General features: G+C 47.7%; 1 protein-coding gene across 1 annotated transcript in view; it reads right to left on the bottom strand.

Annotated features, from left to right (window-relative positions):
• Nucleotides 1-501: 501 nt before the first annotated feature.
• ZCWPW2 (zinc finger CW-type and PWWP domain containing 2) overlaps nucleotides 502-21,294 on the bottom strand; it is a 189,092-nt gene continuing 168,299 nt past the window's right edge. The window contains exon 9 of the mRNA XM_061395708.1: nucleotides 502-881. Within this exon, the coding sequence (XP_061251692.1) occupies nucleotides 816-881 (66 nt within the window). The 3' untranslated portion in view covers nucleotides 502-815. The remainder of the gene's footprint in view (nucleotides 882-21,294) is intronic.

Genomic DNA, 21,294 nt, shown 5'->3' with positions numbered 1-21,294 from the left:
CGAAACTGACAAGAGAGGGGCCGGTCAGGTGTAAGTGAAACCCACCACCCCCGCCCGCTGACCAGGCTCCGACCCCTCACCCCGCCCTCTCCGGGCGAGGCAGGCAGGGCTTGGCGACCTGTGCCGGGCGACGGCAGAGCCCTGGGAGGAGGGGAGCCGGCGGGGGGCTGACGGCCAGGGCCCCCACCCCAACCCCGGGTGACCCCCGCCGCCACAGCGGCCTGGGCCCCTCCCTCGCTCCCTCCCGCGGCCGCGCGTGTCCCCAGGGTCACCCCTCCCGCGCGCACAGAGCATCCCCGCGCTCCCGTGGCCCCAAGCCGCCCTCAGCGCCGGAGGGCGAGGACCGGCAGGCGGTGGCAGAGGCCAGGCGGCAGTCCACCTACCCTCGCCTCGACCGGGTCGCGAGCGGCACCCGCAAGGGGTGAGGTCCCGCGCCCAGGGCGAGGACGCGAGTCTGGCGGCTAGCCTGAGTTCCACGTAAAGGTCTGCAGCGGAGGGGTGGGCGATGGGAGGGTAGTGGGGGCGGGGGGTGTGCGGAGAGAGAGGCGAGGGGTCGCGGCCGGGCATTGGCCGCCAGGTGCCCCCGTGGGCGCCAGCTTCCAGTCACCCCTCTGCGCTGGAAGGGCGCCCGTCCCCAGGCAGGGATCCGCCGAGGGGCGGGGACCCCGGGCCTGGAGGTGAGCTGCCTCTGTAAATCTAGAGAGACAGATGGGGAGGACAAGGATATTCTTGGGAATTCTTAGAGCGGGGCTCACCAACAGGCAGCTGATTAGGATGACTTCTACACTGAACACTCCTTGGTCCTGGGGAGCACTTTACAACTCCACAGGAAGTGCCAAGGCCAAGGCGACTCCGCACGCCCCAAAGGAACCTTCCAGCAGCTGTGGAGAGAAGTAGAGGATTATTAAGAAGCTGTTTAATAGTAAATAGAGCCCATTGTTCTGGGCTTTGAGTTCCATAATGCCCCCACATGGATCAGCAGATAAATGAACTCTCCGTGCATTTCTAAATAGAGCTTAGCTTCCCCCACCACCCCTCACCCCTTATGTGATGTATCACAGACTATGCTCGCCTCCTGAAACTGCAAAGTCGTCTTGTGACTGCTTTGCATTACTTAAAGACAACTTTGACAATTTCAAAACACACCGTCCAAATAGTGGCAGTTTCACGAGGACATGTCATTATGTCTTATCTCTCAGTGCAACTGATTCATCTCTGACTCTAAATATAATAGAAGTTAACTGCCCCTTTAATCAGGGCACAGTCAATCTGGATAATGCAATGTGAACATGCTTTTGAAAAGAAAAGTTTAGGGGTGAAATTATTCTTTTTCTTCAGAATTATGAAAAATTATATTTCAAGCTCATTTTCTAAATTGGGAGTTTGTTCAAAATAACACAAGCTTGCTTAAGTCTGACATTTGCTATACTTTTTAAGTGACATTATGACCTCTCATGTGGTAATATGCCAGCCAAGAAAATATAGAGCTTCTGCCTTTAAAGAAGTCACTTAACTCTCCCTTTCTTCCCCAGTACATTGTAATCAATCAATCCTTATAGTATTTTTATAATGGTAAATTAGATGATCTGTGTAAAGTGCTTAGTAGAGTGCCTTAGGGCATAGGGAACACTCGGTGCCTGTTTTACTGAAAATAGTAAGATGATAGAAATTCACCACGAGCAATGCTCTGAGGACCTTGATTTAGGAAGAAGAAATTGCCAGTTTAATTAATCTTTTTTCTATAAATTATTCTAAAAGATATGTGGGATCTTCAAAGAATGAAGCCCCTTCTGAAGGCAGGAAGAAAGTCAGTGGTGTTCTGTGCAACAAAGTTCTAAATTTGACAGATTTTCATTTTATGTTGTAGAAATAAAAATTTATATGTCAGTTCCAACAAGAGCTGGAATAACTGGCTGGAAGGTTATTATTCTTCCATGCTTGTTACTTCCAAAATGTGTTTGTGAACTTCAATGAAGAGCAAATCAAAACAAAGATACAATACTTCGACTGAATTTGTTCTAGATTTAGGCAAGTGCTTGTACAGGCTTCCATTGTTAAAGGCAAATATTTTTCCTTTCTCTGCCCTTCTATTTTTTGGGGGACACAGATTTTTTTTTTTTTTTTGCGTCTGTCATAAGTAAATACGGGCTCAGAAAATATATTACATTTCAAAACTGTTGATTGCACCTAATTATGCATGTAAATTGCTACTTCAAGCTTGCAGACAGCTTGCAACATTTTGAAAATTTTGCCCTGGTAGTCATCTGAGGTATTTATGTTACTATTTTGCTTTTGCCTTAAATGACTTCACTTCCCCATAAGCTTTCCATTAATGATGGGGCTATGAATAATTCCGACCTTTTGGTATCTTTCTTTTGGATGATTCAAGTGAGCAAATCAGCACTTTCAACAAAATCACCATTATTATCGTTTATACCAGACCACTTGATTTTTTGAATCAGTGCAATGAGATTTACAAGAAGGTGTCCTGAAGAGTCATCTAGTCTCTTGTTACTCAAAATGTCATCAACAGACAAGCAGCGTCCCACCACCTGTGAAATACTGGGTCTCAGGCCCGGTCCTAGGCTGACAGCATCAGGGTCGACATTTTAACACAAGTTCTTCAAGTGATCCCTACCACAGTCCCTACCAATCAAGTCTGAGAAGTGCTGATCTAACACAGCATAGTTGGCCTTTCTCCTTTATAATTCTTTGGCACAGTTCCTCTAAAATACCACTTGGAAAGAAAAACACACTGTTGGACACATTTTTGTTTTGGTCAAGACATGACAGTCCCTTCCTACTCTCCCCTCGCCACCGAGGATCTGAGACCTGCATGTTTCATGATGAAAAATTACATCAAATAAAAATGAACCTATGCTGTATATCTCTGGTAATGAATTAGAAGTGTATACTTTTCTAAAATCAAAAAATGAACTAACCTGAAAGGGGACTTATACTTTACCTTGAATAACTATTAAATGCAAACTTGTGGAACTTAGTCCTTAAAAACTTGGTTAATTCTTGACTTCAGACGTGGAAGTCCAGTGTCCACTCTGCTGGTATTATTGACTGATACCTTCTGTTACAATGCAAGCAGAAACCACCATTGGTGCCTGTGCCATGACAGTCAAAGCTACAATAATTAGGTGTGCAAATGGACTAAATTATATCAGATCAGATCAGTCGCTCAGTCATGTCCGACTCTTTGCAATCCCATGAATCGCAGCACGCCAGGCCTCCCTGTCCATCACCAACTCCCGGAGTTCACTCAGACTCACATCCATCGAGTCAGTGATGCCATCCAGCCATCTCATCCTCTGTCGTCCCCTTCTCCTCCTGCCCCCAATCCCTCCCAGCATCAGAGTCTTTTCCAATGAGTCAACTCTTCTCATGAGGTAGCCAAAGTACTGGAGTTTCAACTTTAGCATCATTAACAGTTTATTGCTTTAAAAACACTTTTTTAAAAGCACATGTACACAGATCAATAAATGGTTACTTTTAAAGGCTACCTGGAACCCTGTTCTCACCTGTAATGTACACGAAATCACCAGGCAAATGTCCCTGGAAGGCAGATTAGAACTCAGCAGGATGGGAGCCTAAGAATCTGCGTCTCTAACAAACTTCCAGATGAGGCCAGTGTTTCTGGTCCTCAGACCTAATAGACTTGCTTTACCTCCATCAACGGTTCTCAAATTTTAATCAGTTGGCGAGCTGTTTAAAAGTCTTCAGTGACTAGATTACACCCCAGAAAAGTTAAAATAGAACCTCTGGGGTTGAGTTCTAGGTCTCAGGGGTGTTTGGACCCCAGCTGATTATGACATGCAGCCAGGACTGGGAATCAATGCTGTTGATATGCGCTTCTTCAACTGTCATTTCCAAGACCAAAGCAGCAGCATCTCCAGGGGGTGGATGCAAACGCTGACTCTCGGGCACCACTCCAGCCCAACTGGGTCAGTCTCTGCACTCCAAGTGGTGCGCCCGCACATCTCAGGTTTGCGAAGCACAGCTCTGGTGTAGCCCATAGGCCATGGGGATGGCACGCCAATAACTACAAACTGATGGTAATTCCTTCCCACTTGGCTCTTCATAGATCTTCACATGTTCCCAGAAGCTTTCAGGTAAAGTTCCCGTTGAGGAGAGAAATCTGCAAGCGTCCCTGGCTGTTCTAACAACGCTGTGATTAGCAGTGCTGTTAGTAGGACTTCCAACAACGACAGACATGTGCTGTGTCTGTGCTCTTCGATAAGCTGCCACTGGTCACTGTGGCTCCAGGACGGCCCTTGCGACCGGGCAGCTTTCCGTTTTCACTGGAGTTCATTTGATTGCTCTAAATGTAAATGGCCTCCTGTGGTTGCTGCCTACCCACCGCCCCCACTCCCTTTACTGGACAGAGCAGCTCCAGAGTAATCACCCTTCCTCAGCCCTTTTTCAAATTCCCAGGTTGAACCCAGACCCCCCCAACCCCGCAGCTTGTGTACTTATTAATCCCCAGTGAATGCGCTGAGATGACAAACATCTGCCTCGCTGCCTCATCTGCATAATAAGTAACATTATGCTTATTATTTTGAATGAGAGGAGTTTAACTTGAATTAAATGCCATCAAAAGTTGTCAAAACCTTTTTCATAGTATTCATAATCATGTAGCTTGAATTTTACAGCCTTTTCAAACAGCAGCAGACATGGGGCGCGTTTAGAACTGCCTTGAGAAAAAGAGACAAAAAGTTGCAAATGGATTCAGGGTATAAGACACAGAAAGACACCCTTCCCCCAGCATTTTATTGGTGCACTATAGGGAGTTCCTTAAATTCGGTGAGTGTCTGTGTTGAAAATAAATACCAAAACCTGAAGATTCCTCTTGCAATGGACGATGAGATACAAACAAAGGAAGGATCAAGGAGTCAAGGAGCCAGAGGATGGCGAATGGAATTCAAACTAGAAATGCACTCAGGGACGACCCCGGCAGCCCAGTGGTTAAGACTTCACCTTCCAATGCGGGGAGTGCAGGTTTGATCCCTAGTCAGGAAACTAAGATCCCACATGCAGAAAAACCAAGACATAAAACAGAAGCAATATTGTACAAACTCATTAAAAGATTTTGTTTAAAAAGGAAAACAAATGCACTCAACAGTTACCTTGAATGTGAATATCTGATCTGTGGAATCAATGGGCAGGGAGACGGGAGGGGCGGTGAGGGGACAAAAATACACGTGGTTTGAAACAGGCACCAGCTCCACGGAGTACTTCTTTCTCCAGGCTTAGATCAGCACCACCTCCAAGCATCCATAACAGCACCACCTCCAAGCAGGCTCCCAGGAACCCCATGAAAGGAGCAGTGATCAAGAAAGAGATAATTCGGGGGACATGATTTTAACTGACACATCTCAGAGAACAAATAGCAAATCCCTACTTAACAGGGAGGGGGGTGTTGTTAAACTAAAGTCAGCTCTTCCCTTTGATTGAGAAAGGGAGTTAACACAAGCTGCCTCATACCAGGAGGCCAACACCAGGAAGACATTTCATTATCTCTGCCTTGCCAGCTACCGGTTTGGTATCATGTGATGTAAGATTATGGCCACAAAGAAACGGGTAGCCAAGGGCAACAGCCTCCGTGCTGAGGATGGTCACTTCTTAGCAACCGAAACCAATAAATAGAGAAACTCCAGGGGACTCTAGACAACAGGCTTTTGGAAGTTTGGCTCAGAGGCCATTCAGCACTCGCCCTGACCCTCATTCAGGCACCTAAGACCCCCGCCCTCACCCAGGCTCTCCATGCCTTCACAAACGGAGGGTGAGTTTCTTCATTATCCACATCGATCCAGCTCAGAAGACAGTGGCGAGAGTGACAGTGAAAGAAGAAGAAAATATTCACTCCCCTCGTTGGTGGCCTAAAATCCTGTGTTCACAGAGCTTCACAGAGACCCTGCCTAACAACATAGTGAATTAAAATTAAGCCACAAGCCCCAGTTGTTGTTTTAGGCAATGATTGGAGGATTCTATATCCTTCACTTGCCCAAACACACGCATTTTTCTTGGCTAAATTCACAGGTTTAGTTTATGAACATAAGGGATCCCAGGGATTTGGGACTTTGACCTGAAAATATTCACCTGAAAATATTCCAGGAGATTGCAGTATTTAGAGCAGAGGCCCAGGGACTTCCCTGCTGGTCCAGTGGTTAAGAATCCACCTTCAGATGCAGGGGATGCAGGTTTGATCCCTGACTGGGGAACTAAGATCCTGCATGGTTCAGAGCAACTAAGCCTCCACACTGCAACTAGAGAAACCCAGGTGCTGTAACTACTCAGGTCAACTTAGAGGGCCCACGCACGGCATCTAGAGAGCCCAGGCACCACAGCTAGAGAAAGCCTGCATGCTGCAACAAAGACCCATGCAGACAAAAAAAAAAGAGTGTAACTAATAGCAAAGGCCCAGCAATATGGAGGCAAGTCTGCTGAGAAGAGGGTCTGTGTGTCTTCCTGTCTCTTGTACAGAATGACAGCTTTGCTGAATTGGTTCTAAACTTGACCAGTGCCAGAATACTCCTTTACTACTGATGAATCTGGGTGGGAGGAGGGAACTGGTGTTTGTAGGCAGGTGATCATATTGATGCTTTTGAACTGTGGTGCTGGAGAAGACTCTTGAGAGTCTCTTGGACTGCAAGGAAATTCAACCAGTCCATCCTAAAGGAGATCAGTCCTGAATATTCATTGGAAGGACTGATGCAGAAGCTGAAGTTCCAATACTTTGGCCACCTGATGCGAAGAACTGACTCATTGGGAAAGACCCTGATCCTGGGAAAGATTGAAGGCAGGAGGAGAAGGGGACAACAGAGGATGAGATGGTTGGATGGCATCACTGACTTGATGCATATGAGTTTCAGCAAGCTCCAGGAGTTGGTGATGGACAGGGAGGCCTGGTGTGCTGCAGTCCATGGGGTCTCAAAGAGTCAGACATGGCTGAGTGACTTAACTGAACTGATAGTATTTCTGGATATCTGGACCAGGCAGGATACATCCACCCAGACACCTCTACTGGAGCAGAGAGAGGAGGAGCGTAGAGGCCGCAGGAGTGCATTATAAACTCCCTATGCCTGGAAAGAACCCTCAGAAAAAGAGAAGTGTTAATTTCCCCAAATGAACTCAGCCTCACTCTCACCTCCATGTCCTGTGTCCCGGCCCCCTCCCTGCCTGGTGCCCAGGTGGGAGAGCTCTGGGAGCCCACTCTGCACAGCTCTTCTTCCCGCCTCTTACATCCCTCACTGGTCCTGGGGGTCCCCAGACCACCATCAGCTCTGCCAGCCCCACTCCCCTCAACTGTAGAACTCATTTACTGAGTGTTAGACATGATTGGTCAGAATTAACATTCGTCACACCAGGCTCTCAGGAATTACACTCCTGCCCTCGTCCCCATTAGCATCAGACCCATATCAACTTGAGCAAACCAGAAATTTCACAGAGGTGTAAAGCTGGCAGAGGTGATGTTCTAGCAAGTGCCTTTTATCTTACAAGTGCCTAATAAATATTACATTTTCATAATTTGGCTTTTTAAATCAGAAATTATCTTTCATTCCCTCACATGGCTTATTTTAGAAGACGCACCTAATGCAGTGCCCTGCACATGGTGAGGACTAAATAAATGTTTGAGAATGAATATTAAAAACCTTGTACGTGAAGGCTTAAAAATGACTTTGCATCTCATCTTGGAAAATTTAGTCTTCAGAAAAGTAAGACAAGAGACAGTTGGAAACTGTGCTTTCACCGTGGGCTTCCCATGGTCATGTCTGTGTCAATGTCACTGAACCATTGCAAGCAGGTAAGTAACTTCACAGGGACCTTGTCTGAGCCTCCATCTCCATTTTTTATGAATTGAGGAACTAGACATCCCTTTCAGCCGGAAGACTCTGAGATAACAGCAGTAGATATTTTCCGACCAATTAATTGCATGCTGACTGGATCCACTAACCCAAGGATGGGGAATCCCTCTGTAGTTTGTAATGATACACGTTCACTTTCATCTGTTAAGTAGCCGGTCTCGTATAACTAAATCCCTTTGCAGTACACCTGAAACTAACACAACAGTGTAAATCAACTCTACTCCAATATAAAATAAAAAGTTTTTTTAAAATAGCAAACCTCTTCCCTTATTTCTAGGCATGGTGGTTGGTCTCTGAGTCATCATGTCCTTTATCTGTACTGTTGCTTTTCGTTTCAGAACCAGAGTATAAGTAACATGTGCACCTACAGTAATAATCAGGTAAGACGTTTGGGGAATCAGGAGTTTAAATGCAAATATGAAACACAGGAAAGAATCCACAGAGACAGCAATAAACAGAATAAGCGAGTTCACAGGGAAAGCCAGTATTGTGTGGGTGGTGACCAGCAACATTCACCTTAATGTATCTCCAGAGAAAAGAGAAGGACCACTCACAGAGAGGGAATTGAAATCTCGCTGGGTGATGTACACCTTTACAACAGTGCACACGTCTCTTAAGAACACCCTATAGCTTAGAAATGAAGGCCTTAAATGAACACAAACTGCTTCTTCTGTCTTCTCTGTCAGGACGCAGGCTGCCAGCCCTCTGCTCTGTGGGCACAGTTGTGTTACATGTCACGGCTCACTGCCCCCGCCCAGCCCCTGCCTAAACCAATGCCTTTCTGGCTTCTGATCTGAGCTGCCCTGTGTTTCACACCAAATGTCGCAGGAAGCTCCTCGGTCTTCATTCCCTCCGTGTCCTCTGACTGTCCCATCACAACTGTCCTTTTCACTCTCCTTTCCCTCCCCATCATCAAGAGGCCTGTTCTCCACATGACCTTTCTTCAGAGAGCTCACAAAACGTCCTTATCTTGGGGAACGGCATCACGGTCAATCACCAGAAAGACCCAGCAGAGCATCAGGCATCAATAGGCAGCATCTCTTTTAATGGTCATGCCATCTCTCTGTTGAGCCCCACGTGGTGCCCAGGGGAACTCGGGTTCTGACAGAATGGGTAGCAGGACGAAAGCACCACCAAGGTGGGGCAGAATAAGAGCTTGAACCCAGGCCTGCCCGACTCGCGTCACGGTCCTTCCACACACCTGTGCATGTCCACGATCAGTGAGCTCGGTGCTCCGTAGGGGAACAGTCCCTTGTGTCACTCTCACACCTGCAGTGCACACACAGCTGGGTGGCAGTGACACTCCACGGACCTTGGCTGGGCACGCGGGGGCAGTGGCCACGACTGGGACCTCACCAGGAGCTGCCTGGGCTTCCTCACAGCATGGAGCCTGGCTTCCAGGAGCCTCCTGGAAGGAGCGGGGCACAGGGCATCTTTATGAGTGGGTCACAGTGTAACTCCTGCAGTGTTCTGCTGGTCCAGCAAACACAAAGCCCCACCCAGCTCCAGGGGGAGGCTGCAGAGACACCAGCTGTCAATGAGGAAGTGTCAAGGCGTGAGAAGAGACTATAAGACAGATGGAGACCCTGTGGCAGCTGTCAGTGGGGAAAACAAGCTGCTGCATCAGGATTCCTGTACAAAGCCCACCTATTCATTTAGACTTTTATCTCCAAGCCCCGACATCTCTGCTGGAGCCAGTTCCAGAGTTAAGATTGTCTACTGGAATTTTTCAAAATAAAAATTCACAAAGTACTTTGTTAAAACCAGCTCTTACTTGTTGTTCATAATTTGCGTGAGCAGCTCTGTTCTTCCTCATCACCAGCACTGCCCAGCTCCCCTGAAGCTCTACCTCCTCTGTTTCCGGCTCCTGACAGGTACGTGCTTGGTCCTATTTCTCCTACTCATCAAATAGCTTTTCATTAAGAAAAGGGCAACCCACTGCCATATTCTTGCCTGGGAAGTCCATGGACAGAGGAGTCTGCGGGCTACAGTCCATGGGGTCGCAAACAGTCAGATCAGATTCAACAGCAGCATGGACCTGGCCTTGCCTTGGTTATTGTCAGTTAGTGGTAGAGATTCACCAGTGTACACACACAGAATAGGTTTCCTCCTCCAGGGAATCTTCCCAACCCAGGGACCAAAGTGTTGGGAAGATCCCCTGGAGAAGGGAAAGGCTACCCACTCCAGTACTCTGGCCTGGAGAATTCCATGGGCTGTATAGTCCATGGGTCGAAAAGAGTTGGACACGACTGATTGACTTTCACTTTCATATACATATATCGTATACTGTCTTTGCTTTCAAATAGTTTAGAGGCTTATGCAGAAAAAATAGACAAATCAACAAATCACAGTTACTACACGCCTTACATACCAAGTAAGCTTGGAGGCTGAGGCTGCAAAGAAAATGCATGCTGACCTAGACTTGGGTGAGGGAAAGGAAAAGGGATCAAGTTCTGACGGAACAGTGGGAGTCTTGAGGAATAGCTTGAAGGAATAGTAGGAATTGTGGTCCATGTGAGCTCACAATTACAAACAGAAATCAAAACAAAATGAAACAGACTGCCATTCAGCTCAGGATGACTTTAAGTTGATTGCAAGAGACAGTCTCTGAAGCCTTGAATGACACCCAAAGTCAACCCTCTGATCAAATGTATCTCTCTCTGGACTCTACTTGAATGTGTCCAACCTGCAGAAGGTGAATTAATGTAATTGAGATTAACCAGCATCACTGAGCATTGTCATGTTGGAAAATCGTGTAGGGAGATTTTAAACATTTTTTTTTATGGAAATGTGAAGAGTTTTTTCAGTGATGGGGAGAGACGCTTCACGCGGGGTATGTGCTCGAGCTTTGCCGGCTCCCTCTCTCACGTGTGCCTCACTGTGTCTGCCGCAGCCCCTGCTCTGCCCATGTCACAGGAGGTGATGTGTCTGGACTCCCCACACACCGTCTTAGCGTAAGCTGTGGTAGGCTGTGGAGAGCAAGTAGTGCAGGAGGTGGGCTTTGGGCTCTCTGCCTCTCCTCCTCCCCAGCCCCCGGCCATCCACTGGGGCGCACCTCCTCCCAGGGGCTTTGACTGCCTCCGTGTAGCCCACTTCTGGAGTAGGTAATGCCCTCAGCCGGGGCCTGCAGCCCTAGGCTGCAACTGCCTCCTGCCCTTGCCAACCTCAGCAAGCCTGGTCACCACCCATAGCTGACACCTTCTCCCACAGCCCCTCATATCTGAAAGGTGGGGGTGGTGTCAGCTTTCCCAACTGGACCCTGACTGAGGAACCGAGCTAGCTGATTTCAAAAGCTCCTTTTCCATTGTGGCGCAATGCACATACCTCAAAACTGGATGCCTGAATCAGTTACATGCACAGTGCTGACACTGGGTACGTTCACATGGCTGTCTGGCATTTATCCCAACCCTCTCCAGAACTCTTCTTATTTGCAAAACTTAAACTCTGTCCCCACTAAACACTGACCCCTCCTTTCCTCTCCCCAGCCCCGACAGCCACCACTTTTCTCTGTATGAATCTGACCATGCTGGGTCCCTCAGGTAAGCAGAACCATACAACATTTGTCCTTCTGCGAATGGTATATTTCTCTTAACACAGTGAAAGTTTCACCCATGTTGAAACTTCCTAAAGTTTCATCTGTTCTATGAAAGTGAAAGTGAAGTTGCTCAGCTGTGTCCAACTCTTTGCGACCCCATGGATGGTAGCCTACCAGGCTCCGCGGTCCATGGGATTTTCCAGGCAAGAATACTGGAGTGTGCTGCCATTTCCTTCTCCACGGGATCTTCCCAACCCAGGGATTGAACCTGGGTCTCCTGCATTGCAAACAGACTCTTTACCGTCTGAGCCATCAAAGCAAAGGCATCCGTGCTAGAGCAGGTGCTGAATTTCCTACCTTTTTTAGAATAAACACTATCCTGCTGCGTGTGCAGACCACATTTTGTTTCTCCATTCATCTGCAGATGGATACTTGGCTAATGCTGCTCAGAACACACATATACAAATACCTGAGCGCCCGATTCCAGTTCTTCTGGGCCTATACCCAGGAGCAGAATTGCTGGATCATACGGTAATCCTTATTTTTTGAAGAACCACCGGATTGTTTTCCACGGTGGCTGCACCGTGCCACATTCTCACGGACAGCACGCTGTGGTCTAGTTTCTCCGCGTCCTCGCCAACAGTTGGTATTAATGTCTTCTGCTCTTTGAGAGTCTCCATCCCAACGGGTGTGCAATGTTATCTCATGGTGCTCTGCAGCTCATCTGAATATCAGAGCAACTGGCTTTCAGTGGCAGAAATCATTGACTCAACCTTGTCCTCTAATCCTATACTGAGTAATAAGTAGGATTTCTGCATTAAGCCTACTGATCCTCTAGTTTTCATTACAAGTTTAGATAAGAAACTTGCCAGCGTCCAGCAGCCGAAGCCCTGGGAGGGTTTCAGTGTGAGACGGCTCTTCTCCAATTCCACGTTGGCCACTCTGTGACCTTGGGCAACTCAGCCTGGTTTCTCTCCCATCTCAGTTTCATCACCATTGTGAATCATAACCCCTGCCTTTGCACAGCTCCAAGAATTATATTTTCCCTACATATTTACTTTTATTCCATATTCTTCATTTTAAATATTTGATGCTTCATATCTTGGTAGCTTGTTTAGATAGTTAAAACTTCATATGCTTTTGTTGACACAGTATCAATGAAAAGAACTGAAAATATGCACATGGCTTTCCCTGGTGGCAGAGCTGCAGAGAGGTAATTAACTAAGAGTACAAGTCCCTGACGCCTGACAATATAATTTCAAATCTTAACTCCACCACCAGTAAATGTGTGCCTTTAGAAAGTTACATAAGTTATTACATTTCTCTGGGCCTCAAGTTCCCTATCTGTAACATGGGCATAAAAATACCTCCTATACCTCTGGGTGGTTGTGGGGATGAAATTAAAAAATTACATCAAGCTCTTACTTTTCAAATTGATAAATGTACATTAGGAATATTCAGGCTCCATTTTAATTGAAAATTTAAAATCTTAATGGACCCATTCTTGAAAGAGCCCTTGAAACTTTTCATCCCATAGAGAGGATGCTGGTGCAGGGATATTAAGACCCATCGATAAATGATGCTTTTGCCCCAATCTGCCACTCCCACCTGCCCTTCCCAAAGTCCGGGTGCGTGTAATGTGGTATCAAGTCGGGTGGCCTGTCGGTGTGGGCTGGGCTAGCTGCAGGGGCCTGCTCTACCCTCACTGTGCCCGGCTGGTGGGACTGCACGGGGTGTTGCTTTTTGTGTAGTCAGAAGTCTAGACTTTGACTAACAATCCACTACAGAGCCAACAGCAGTCTTCTTCAAGGGCAGCCCTTTTGCTCAATCACTGTCCAAAACCCCCAGGAGTGTACAGTGAGCCTGCCTCATTCACTTCTTCTCTGAGCAGGAGACCAAAGCACAATATCTACCTTATGGCTTCATTCATCCATCCCGAAAAACCTTCTGAGGCCTGTCCAGGCACTAAATAAAGATACCAGAGATACAGAAACGCAAGACACAGCTCTAGCCCTCCAGGAGCTAGGGAGACTGACCACCCGCCCAAGACGTAGGGGGAACTTGGGGGTCAGCGAGGAAGTGATGGCTGGGCCAATGCAGGAAGGCTGAGAAGGCCTTAACAAGGAGGAATAACATGGAGGGGGGTGTGCTTTCCAAGAGGACAGAGGGCATGGATGGCGAGAGTGACAGGGCACACTGCAGATGCCCACACGTGTGCAGGAGGAACAGGGGGTGGACACCAAGGCCGGCTGCATCCAGATCATGAAGGCATGCCCGTGCCAGGTAACGAGTCCACACAGTAGGCCATGCCTGCTGAGGTCGGGGGACATGGTAGTGTTTTCAGCTGGAACTCAGAAGAGTCAGGAGGTTCTATGCCCACTCTGTGGAGAAGGGAAGACCAAAAGGCAGAGAAACCAACTAACACACCACAGGAGTTACAGAAACAAGAAATAAGATTCTAAGTAAGTCAAGTGGCTACAGAAATAAAGGAAAAGCATTGGATCATGAATCAGAATTAGAAAATATGACCAACAGGACTGGGTAAATCATTAGATGTACTTGTTTCTTCTAAATTAAGAGTTCCAAGGTCACTGAGCAAATTACAAATATGCTTGGGCCACATGTGAAGACACCAGGCAAGATTTCAAAAGCTGGTCAAAGTAGGAGCAAAATCTGTGTGCCCACTGTCAGATTTCAACCAAAGCTGACTTGCTGTGCCATCAGCTATGCGTTGGAATATAGGAGACCAATAAATTCACTGTTGAGGAGAAAAAAGAAAAACCCATTCCTTCAACATGGGGCTTCCCTGGTGGCTCAGATGGTTAAGAATCTGCCTGCAAGGCAGGAGACCTGGGTTAGATCCCTGGGTTGGGGCAATCCCCTGGAGGAAGAAATGGCAACCCACTCCAATATTCTTGCCTGGAGAATTCCACAGACAGAGGAGCCTGCTGGGCTATAGTTCACGGGGTCACAAAGGGTCACACACTATTGAGCAACTAACTTTCAACATGGGGCACAGTTTTGCTTCTGTGTTTACAGTGTTGCTCATTCTGAAGCTTCTCTAGAGTCCTTTGTCATGAAACTAAGTATAATTTTCTGTGTCAAACCTCAAACATCCAAGACTCTGTTTTCCACTGTCTTCAAGCAACTCTGCACTTAACCATGTCCAAGCAATGGGCCAAATGAAATGTTCCCTAACCTCCTAGAATAACCCGCACCAGTTCTTAAAACCCTTCCCGGGATGCAAACCATGCTCATAATCATGTGACTCACTCCTGTGACCAGGGGAGCCCCTCACTCATGTTATGTGGCAGAACCCCTCTTGTACCAAAGGAATGGACATGCACAGGACTGTACAGATGGAGACAACTTCTCTCTCAGAGGCCAAAGCAAGGTGAACTATACTAAACATAATTTGCTAAAGATTATGCTTCCCAGGTTCCAAATCTAATCATCTGCCATTCATAAATTAATAAATGAACTTTGGTTTGCAGTGGGAGAAATAATGACCCTGAATACCAATTCTAGAAGACTTATCTTCACCATTCTCCGGCCTTACAGTTTGTATATAGAATCAGGATAAGGCAACCATTTTGAATTATATGATTAAAAGACACTATTACAGGACACAATTACCTTTTGTTTTAATTTGCCGAGTTTAAAGAGGTCTTAGGGAGTGGATGAGTAGCCCTGTCCATGGTCAAGCATAGGCCACGTTTTGAGAAGACCTTTGGCAGGCTGTGCTGTGGGTATCAGGTGACGGAAATCTGGAGTTGCAACCCAGTGAAACAGCAAAGGAGATTAGGAGGGAAAGCTGGAGCCAGTTCAGGGCTGAAACCAGAGAGGAATATGAGCTATCAGTTTCAGTAAAAATGTTTTGGGCTGCAAGTAACAAAAACACAACTCCACTATCTTAACACAAAAGGCATTTATTGGTCCATGGAACTAGAATGTCTGGCATTAATATAGTTTCCTGGCACAGACTCAGGCGGGCACTGCTTATTTTACTTCTGATCTCCTAGATCCATCTTATCTGCTGTAACATCTTTGTCCTCATCCTGGCTCCACAATGATTAGACTCGATTATGTCACACACCCTCCCAGGAATGAATCACCACAGCCAACAAAGTATGATAATCTGAGTGATGTAAGCCAATCGAGTCCTGCCCTGGATCTGGGCTGGGGGTCCATTCCACCCAACCACATGCCTGCCACAGCAGAAGAGGGGTGGGCTGAATGCAGGACAGGAATCCTTGATCACTGAGCGCAAGAGCAGGAGGTGAACCCAGGAGGAGGGGAGCAAAGCTCAACAGTCGCTGCAGCAGCACCAGAATCAGCCCACCAGAGACCCTCATCCCGGAGCAAAACCAACAGGGACGGGGGTTGATTGCATTCTTCTGCTGCTGCAGGTGCCTGAGGACAACACCTTAGGGAGGATTGCCACTAAGACCTCTATTCACCATAGTCACTTCCCGGTTTTAATTATTAAGAAAAGAACAATGACGGTTATAATGCCAGAGAGCTCGCTGCAGTAAATCACTGCTCTAGAATAAGAAAGAGAGGCATTCATCCTTGCAAGCATCTAATGGACTATTTAGTAAATGTCTGCTCTTCAGGACAAAGCAGAATTCTGAAACACTGAATATTTCATTAAATAAAACAGCTTGTTTCCGAAGAGCCACACAATGTACATGGACAGAGTGCTCCAAGATCCTTCACCACGGGAACAGGAAGTGTACACAGTGTCGAGTCAAGGAGGGTCAGGGTCACGGCCGCCAGGAAGGTGCACTTTACAGGGTGTCAAGATCTGAGGACGGAGTAGGGAGCAGCGGAGTTCCCTGTGCTGGACTGCTGCTGCTGCTGCTGCTAAGTCGCTTCTGACTCTGTGCAACCCCGTAGACAGCAGCCCACCAGGCTCCGCCGTCCCTGGGATTCTCCAGGCAAGAACACTGGAGTGGGTTGGTCCTATCAGTAGGTTTGGTAATCTGTTTTACCTACAGCAGTGTGGGCTTGTCCATCCCAATCTCCCAACCCATCCCTCTCGCCATGCTGCCCCCCTCCCTGGTAACCATAAATTCATTCTCTAAGTCTGTGAGTCTGTTTCTGTTTTATAAATCAGTCAGTTCAGTTCAGTCGCTCAGTCATGTCCAGCTCTTTGTGATCCCATGAACCGCAGCACGCCAGGCCTCCCTGTCCATCACCAACTCCCGGAGTTCACCCAAACTCACGTCCACTGAGTCGGTGATGCCATCCAGCCATCTCATCCTCTGCCATCCCCTTCCTCTCCTGCCCCCAATCCCTCCCAGCATCAGAGTCTTTTCCAATGAGTCAACTCTTCGCATGAGGTGGCCAAAGTATTGGAGTTTCAGCTTCAACATCAGTCCTTCCAATGTTTTGTAAATAAGTTCATTTGTATTTTTTTTTTTAGATTCTACATATAAGCAATACCTGAATCACTTTGCTGTCCACCTGAAACTAACACAATATTGTTAATCAACTATACTCCAATATCAAATAAAAATAACAGAACTCAGTGCAGATACCACTTGTTTTGTTAGTGTCAAAGAAGTCTACCTAAGAACAAATCAGTTAGTAAATATCTTGCAGAGTACTTGGCAAGTAGTAGGTCCACAATAAATGCTCATCAAATTAAAGTGCTACTGAGCACCTCCTGAGCATGGTGACGGGTGCGGGTGGTCGTTGGGCCCTGAGCGTCCACGCTCTTGAGCCTGGCTCCTGGGATTATGAGCATCTGTGTGCTCAGGGCGGTGCTCAGTCTGCACATGTGGCGGCTGGAGGTGCCAGGTGGTCCCTGTCCCTGTCTGCAGCCCCCTACCAGTGATGTGTGGGCACAGGAAGAAGCGCCCTAGCTTCTGTGGCCCCCACTCCTGGGGGGACAACTGTAGTCCACAGCCATCCTCAGTTGGCCTGAGCCCCAGCTGCCTGCGGCACTGACCTGCTCACTCGTGCACATTTGCCATCCTGGCCTTCACTTCTCACCTGCCCATCTCCTGTCAGTGCTTCCCGGGATCACCTTCCAAGTAAGCCCTTTGCTCTGGTGACCTTATCTCATGATCGGCCTCTGGAGGAACACAGCCTGTGACGCAGTCCTCCTAACACCCTTTTTTTTTGTCTTTCTTCCTGAAAAATCAGAACCATAATACTTGGGGGAGGGGGAGTAAGCCTAGCCCCAGAACGTGGATTGTTACTGGAATATGTCAAACAGGACAGTCTCATTTTCAGATTTCCTAGCCAATCTTGAACCGCAAGGGGAGAGGGTGATCACCTTAGCCAATGAGACATAAGTGTAAAGCAGATGGAAGGGCTTCCCCAGTGGCTCAGAGGTAAAGGATCTACTTGCAATGCAGAAGACTCAGGAGATACAGGTTCAGTCCCTGGGTGGGGAAGCTCCCCTGGAGGAGGGCATAGCAATCCACTCCAGTATTCTTGCCTGGAGAATCCCACGGACAGAGGAGCCTGTTGGGCTACAGTCCATAGGGTCACAAAAGAGTTGGAGACGACTGAAGCGACTGAGCATGCATACAACACCACCATAAAAAACAAACAAACAAAAAAACCTGAAAAGCAGATGGAAACCTTCTGGAAAAGCCTCTATTTTCCTGATAAAATGTTGTAGATGTAACTGCCCTATTCCTGCCTCGAAAGTAACCCTGGTACTATGTGACATGTGCTGCAACAAAGAGCTTCACAGCAAAGCACACACTGCCCCATCCCTGCCCGCCGTCCCGCTCCCGAACCAGAAAGAGCAGCAGCCCATCTCGGAGCCTCTCCGCCCATGATGGAAGGGAGAGCGCTGTTCATTTCGGTCAGCTTCACTCAGCTTCTGTTATGTGCAGCCCACCACAGTCCTAACCTACACGAATACCTAGCCCTGTATCAGGGGTAGAAAGGGATCAACAAGGAACGGCCCGTGACTGCTTCAATGAGGAGTGAAAACTAAGTTATAAGATTATTAGAACCTTTTCCTAAGATAATGGGATGATGCAATAGTTTGTTCAAGCACAGGGGAACAACTAGTTGGCACAGACTTGAGTGCAGTGTGTTCTGTCTTATTACAGAAGTTACCTACAATGAAAATTCCTGCCCAAAAAAGTCCTCTTCTTAAAATAATTGATTAATGTATGTATTTATTATTGATGTATTGGTGCTGCACAATCCCATACAAGTTACAGGCACACAGCACAGGGATCCACAGTTCCCAAAGGTGACACCCTGCCCCCAGCCACTGCAAAGCCCTAGACTGGCCGTATTCCCCACGCAGCAGGACAGCCCTGGAGCCGGCTCTACACACGCTTTTTGCACCTCCCAGTCCCCACCACATCAGCCCCTCCCCACTTCCCTCTCCCCACTGGTAACCACTAGCCTCTTCTCTGTATCTGTGAGTCTGGTTCTTTTCTGTTAAAAAATCCTCTGTTAAAATAATGTTATGCCAACGCACTTATTAAAGATGTGAGGGGACAGTTTTCATCTCAGTGAGATGGAGGAACTGCTAGGAAATTGAAGCTGGCGGCCTGGTCTCCCCTTCAGGGATGCCATCAGTGGAAGGCTCCAGGACAGTCCCTCTGGAGTGAACGGCCAGTCATGCGCTCAGAGCTGCAGACTCGGGTGAAGAGCCCTGCTCTCCACCCTCTCCCGCCCCCACTTACCTGCAGGGATAAGCGGACCACACTTGGGAATCCTTAGTCAACTGAGGAGCCTCACCTGCCCCTGGGTCACGTCTCCAGGGAGGAAAGGAGGAATACTTCTAGCCATTCTCACTCTTGCTCTCCCTAAAGTCCTGAAACTCCACCCTGTTTCACTAAAGAATAATTCCGGCTGATTTTCTCAACCTGACACCCACTGTGCTTGTGGCCATTATAGAGCCAAGAGACATGGAACGAAGACATCTTGGAAGGACACCCCCCGAGGGTGCTGTCTGTGGCCCCTGACACACTGAGGGTGCCCAGGAGCGGGGAGGCAAGAGCAGGAACCCACCACGCAGTCAGGTAGAGAAGCTTCTTAGCATCAGTCAGGCCCTGGCCTCCACCACTCCACAGCCCAACAATGCAAATGTGCCAGGGCCGCTCTGGGGGCGCACGGAATTGCGATGGGCTTGGACCCCCCTCCCCTGTGTAAGAGCGTGAGTCCAGTGCATCCTGTTCATCTGGGAATGCAGTATCCCACGTGCTTTCTCTCTCTGCCAATGAGGCCCTCATCCAATTTCAGAGTCTCTCCGTGACACCCACTCGCTTTCTCACAGGGTGACTTGGAATCACACGTACTTGGTGCAGTTGGCTAGATCATTTCCATCCTCTTGCCAGCAGGTTCCAGACACAGCAACCTGATCAACCTCCCGGCCCTCTACATAAACCCCCCCAAGTGACCCAGATAATCCACTTGGTGGCGGTGCGACCCAGGCCCAGTTTGCATCTGACCATCTGGTGACAGGTCTCCCCCAGGAGCAGCCCACGGGGGCCATCTGTTCCTTGTGTCCTGCTGAAGGAGCTGAGGGTTGAGGCCAACCTTGCATCACCAAGCCCCCCTCATTCCTTCGTGTGAATCACAGACATTCTGAAATGCTCTGTAATCTAGCTGCTCACGTCCTGCGGAGCCTGCTTTGCATTCTCGGTGAACACATCATAATATTCAGAATGCAAATTAAACTTTATGGGTGCCGTAACCTTGGCCATTTATTGCAGCGGATTCTGTAATTGCCTGATGCTGCTAATACCGCCAAGACTACTTTGGTGTTTTCTTTTAAAAAAAAAAAAAAAAACTTTTGCAGCTGGAGCTGCCATGTTGATTAAGAGATCCTGGTGTTTCTTTGCACAACATCTTAGGCTAATGGTTTAGTTAAGGTCCTTTTGCTGTAAGCAACCAGACTTGGTCACAGTGAGAGACGGACAGTAAAACTGAAGGTAACATCCATTAGTATCCTCAAGTTCAAGTGTATTTCTCAAGTACCTGAGGAATAAGTAGAGGTAACATTCTGAGGGAAAACAGGGTTGCACCAAAACATGAGGAGAGTCAGAAGAAAAAAAAAAAAGGTAAGTGTAAGAAGAACTGGGGCCTACAAGCTATCCTAGAAGGTAAAGTTGTTTCTTTGAATAATTTGAACCACAAAGGCATCTCCGATTTTGTCCTGATTTTGAAGAAAAGCACTCAGCATTAGGATTATGGCCAGAGGAGAATTAAGAAAGTCAGGGCTACTGTTAACTTCAGTGACACCTGTGTGTGAATTAGAGACAGTCCCATTCCTCTGGGTGGATAAAGCCATCTTCATCAGGAACAAACAGCCAGGGGCAGGTAGCAGAGCCTTGGGGGACACACAGTGAGTGATCTTCCTTCAGCCTGTAGCTCTGTGTACTTGTTAAGTCATTAGGTCATGTCCAACTCTTTTTCCAGCCCATGGATGGTACCCTGCCAAGCTCCTCTATCCATGGAGTGGGTTGCTAATTCCTTTTCCAGGGGATCTTCCCAACTCAGATTAGACCCACGTCTCCTGCATCTCATGCGTTGGCAGGCAGATTCTATGCCACTCTACCACCCAAGAAGCCCACCTCCTTGTATTGCTGATCAGTAAACACCCACTCAGTTTCAAATACACTGTTGGCATCAAGAAAAGTAAATGATGATGAGACCAGAATCTGTTGTCATCTCTGGCGCCCACTGACCCATTCTTGGGACTTCTTATTAACCACTTTTTCACCTTAGCACAAATGTTTACCACCCATTGATCACAGAACACTTGCATCCCCTTATAAAAGGTATCTTCCAGGGGTAAGCTGGGAGCTGAACCTTCTGCCTGGAAAGGCAGCCGCTGTTCCCCTGGACTCGAGCCTCATCTCAGGGGCTCTGCACCCTTCACAGGGTCATGGCAAAGCC

The sequence above is a fragment of the Bos javanicus genome, chromosome 22 (genome assembly GCF_032452875.1).
Source record: "Bos javanicus breed banteng chromosome 22, ARS-OSU_banteng_1.0, whole genome shotgun sequence".
Classification (NCBI taxonomy): Eukaryota; Metazoa; Chordata; class Mammalia; order Artiodactyla; family Bovidae; genus Bos; species Bos javanicus.
The sequence above is the reverse complement of the archived record's forward strand: the minus strand, read 5'-3'. Positions and strand labels throughout refer to the sequence as shown.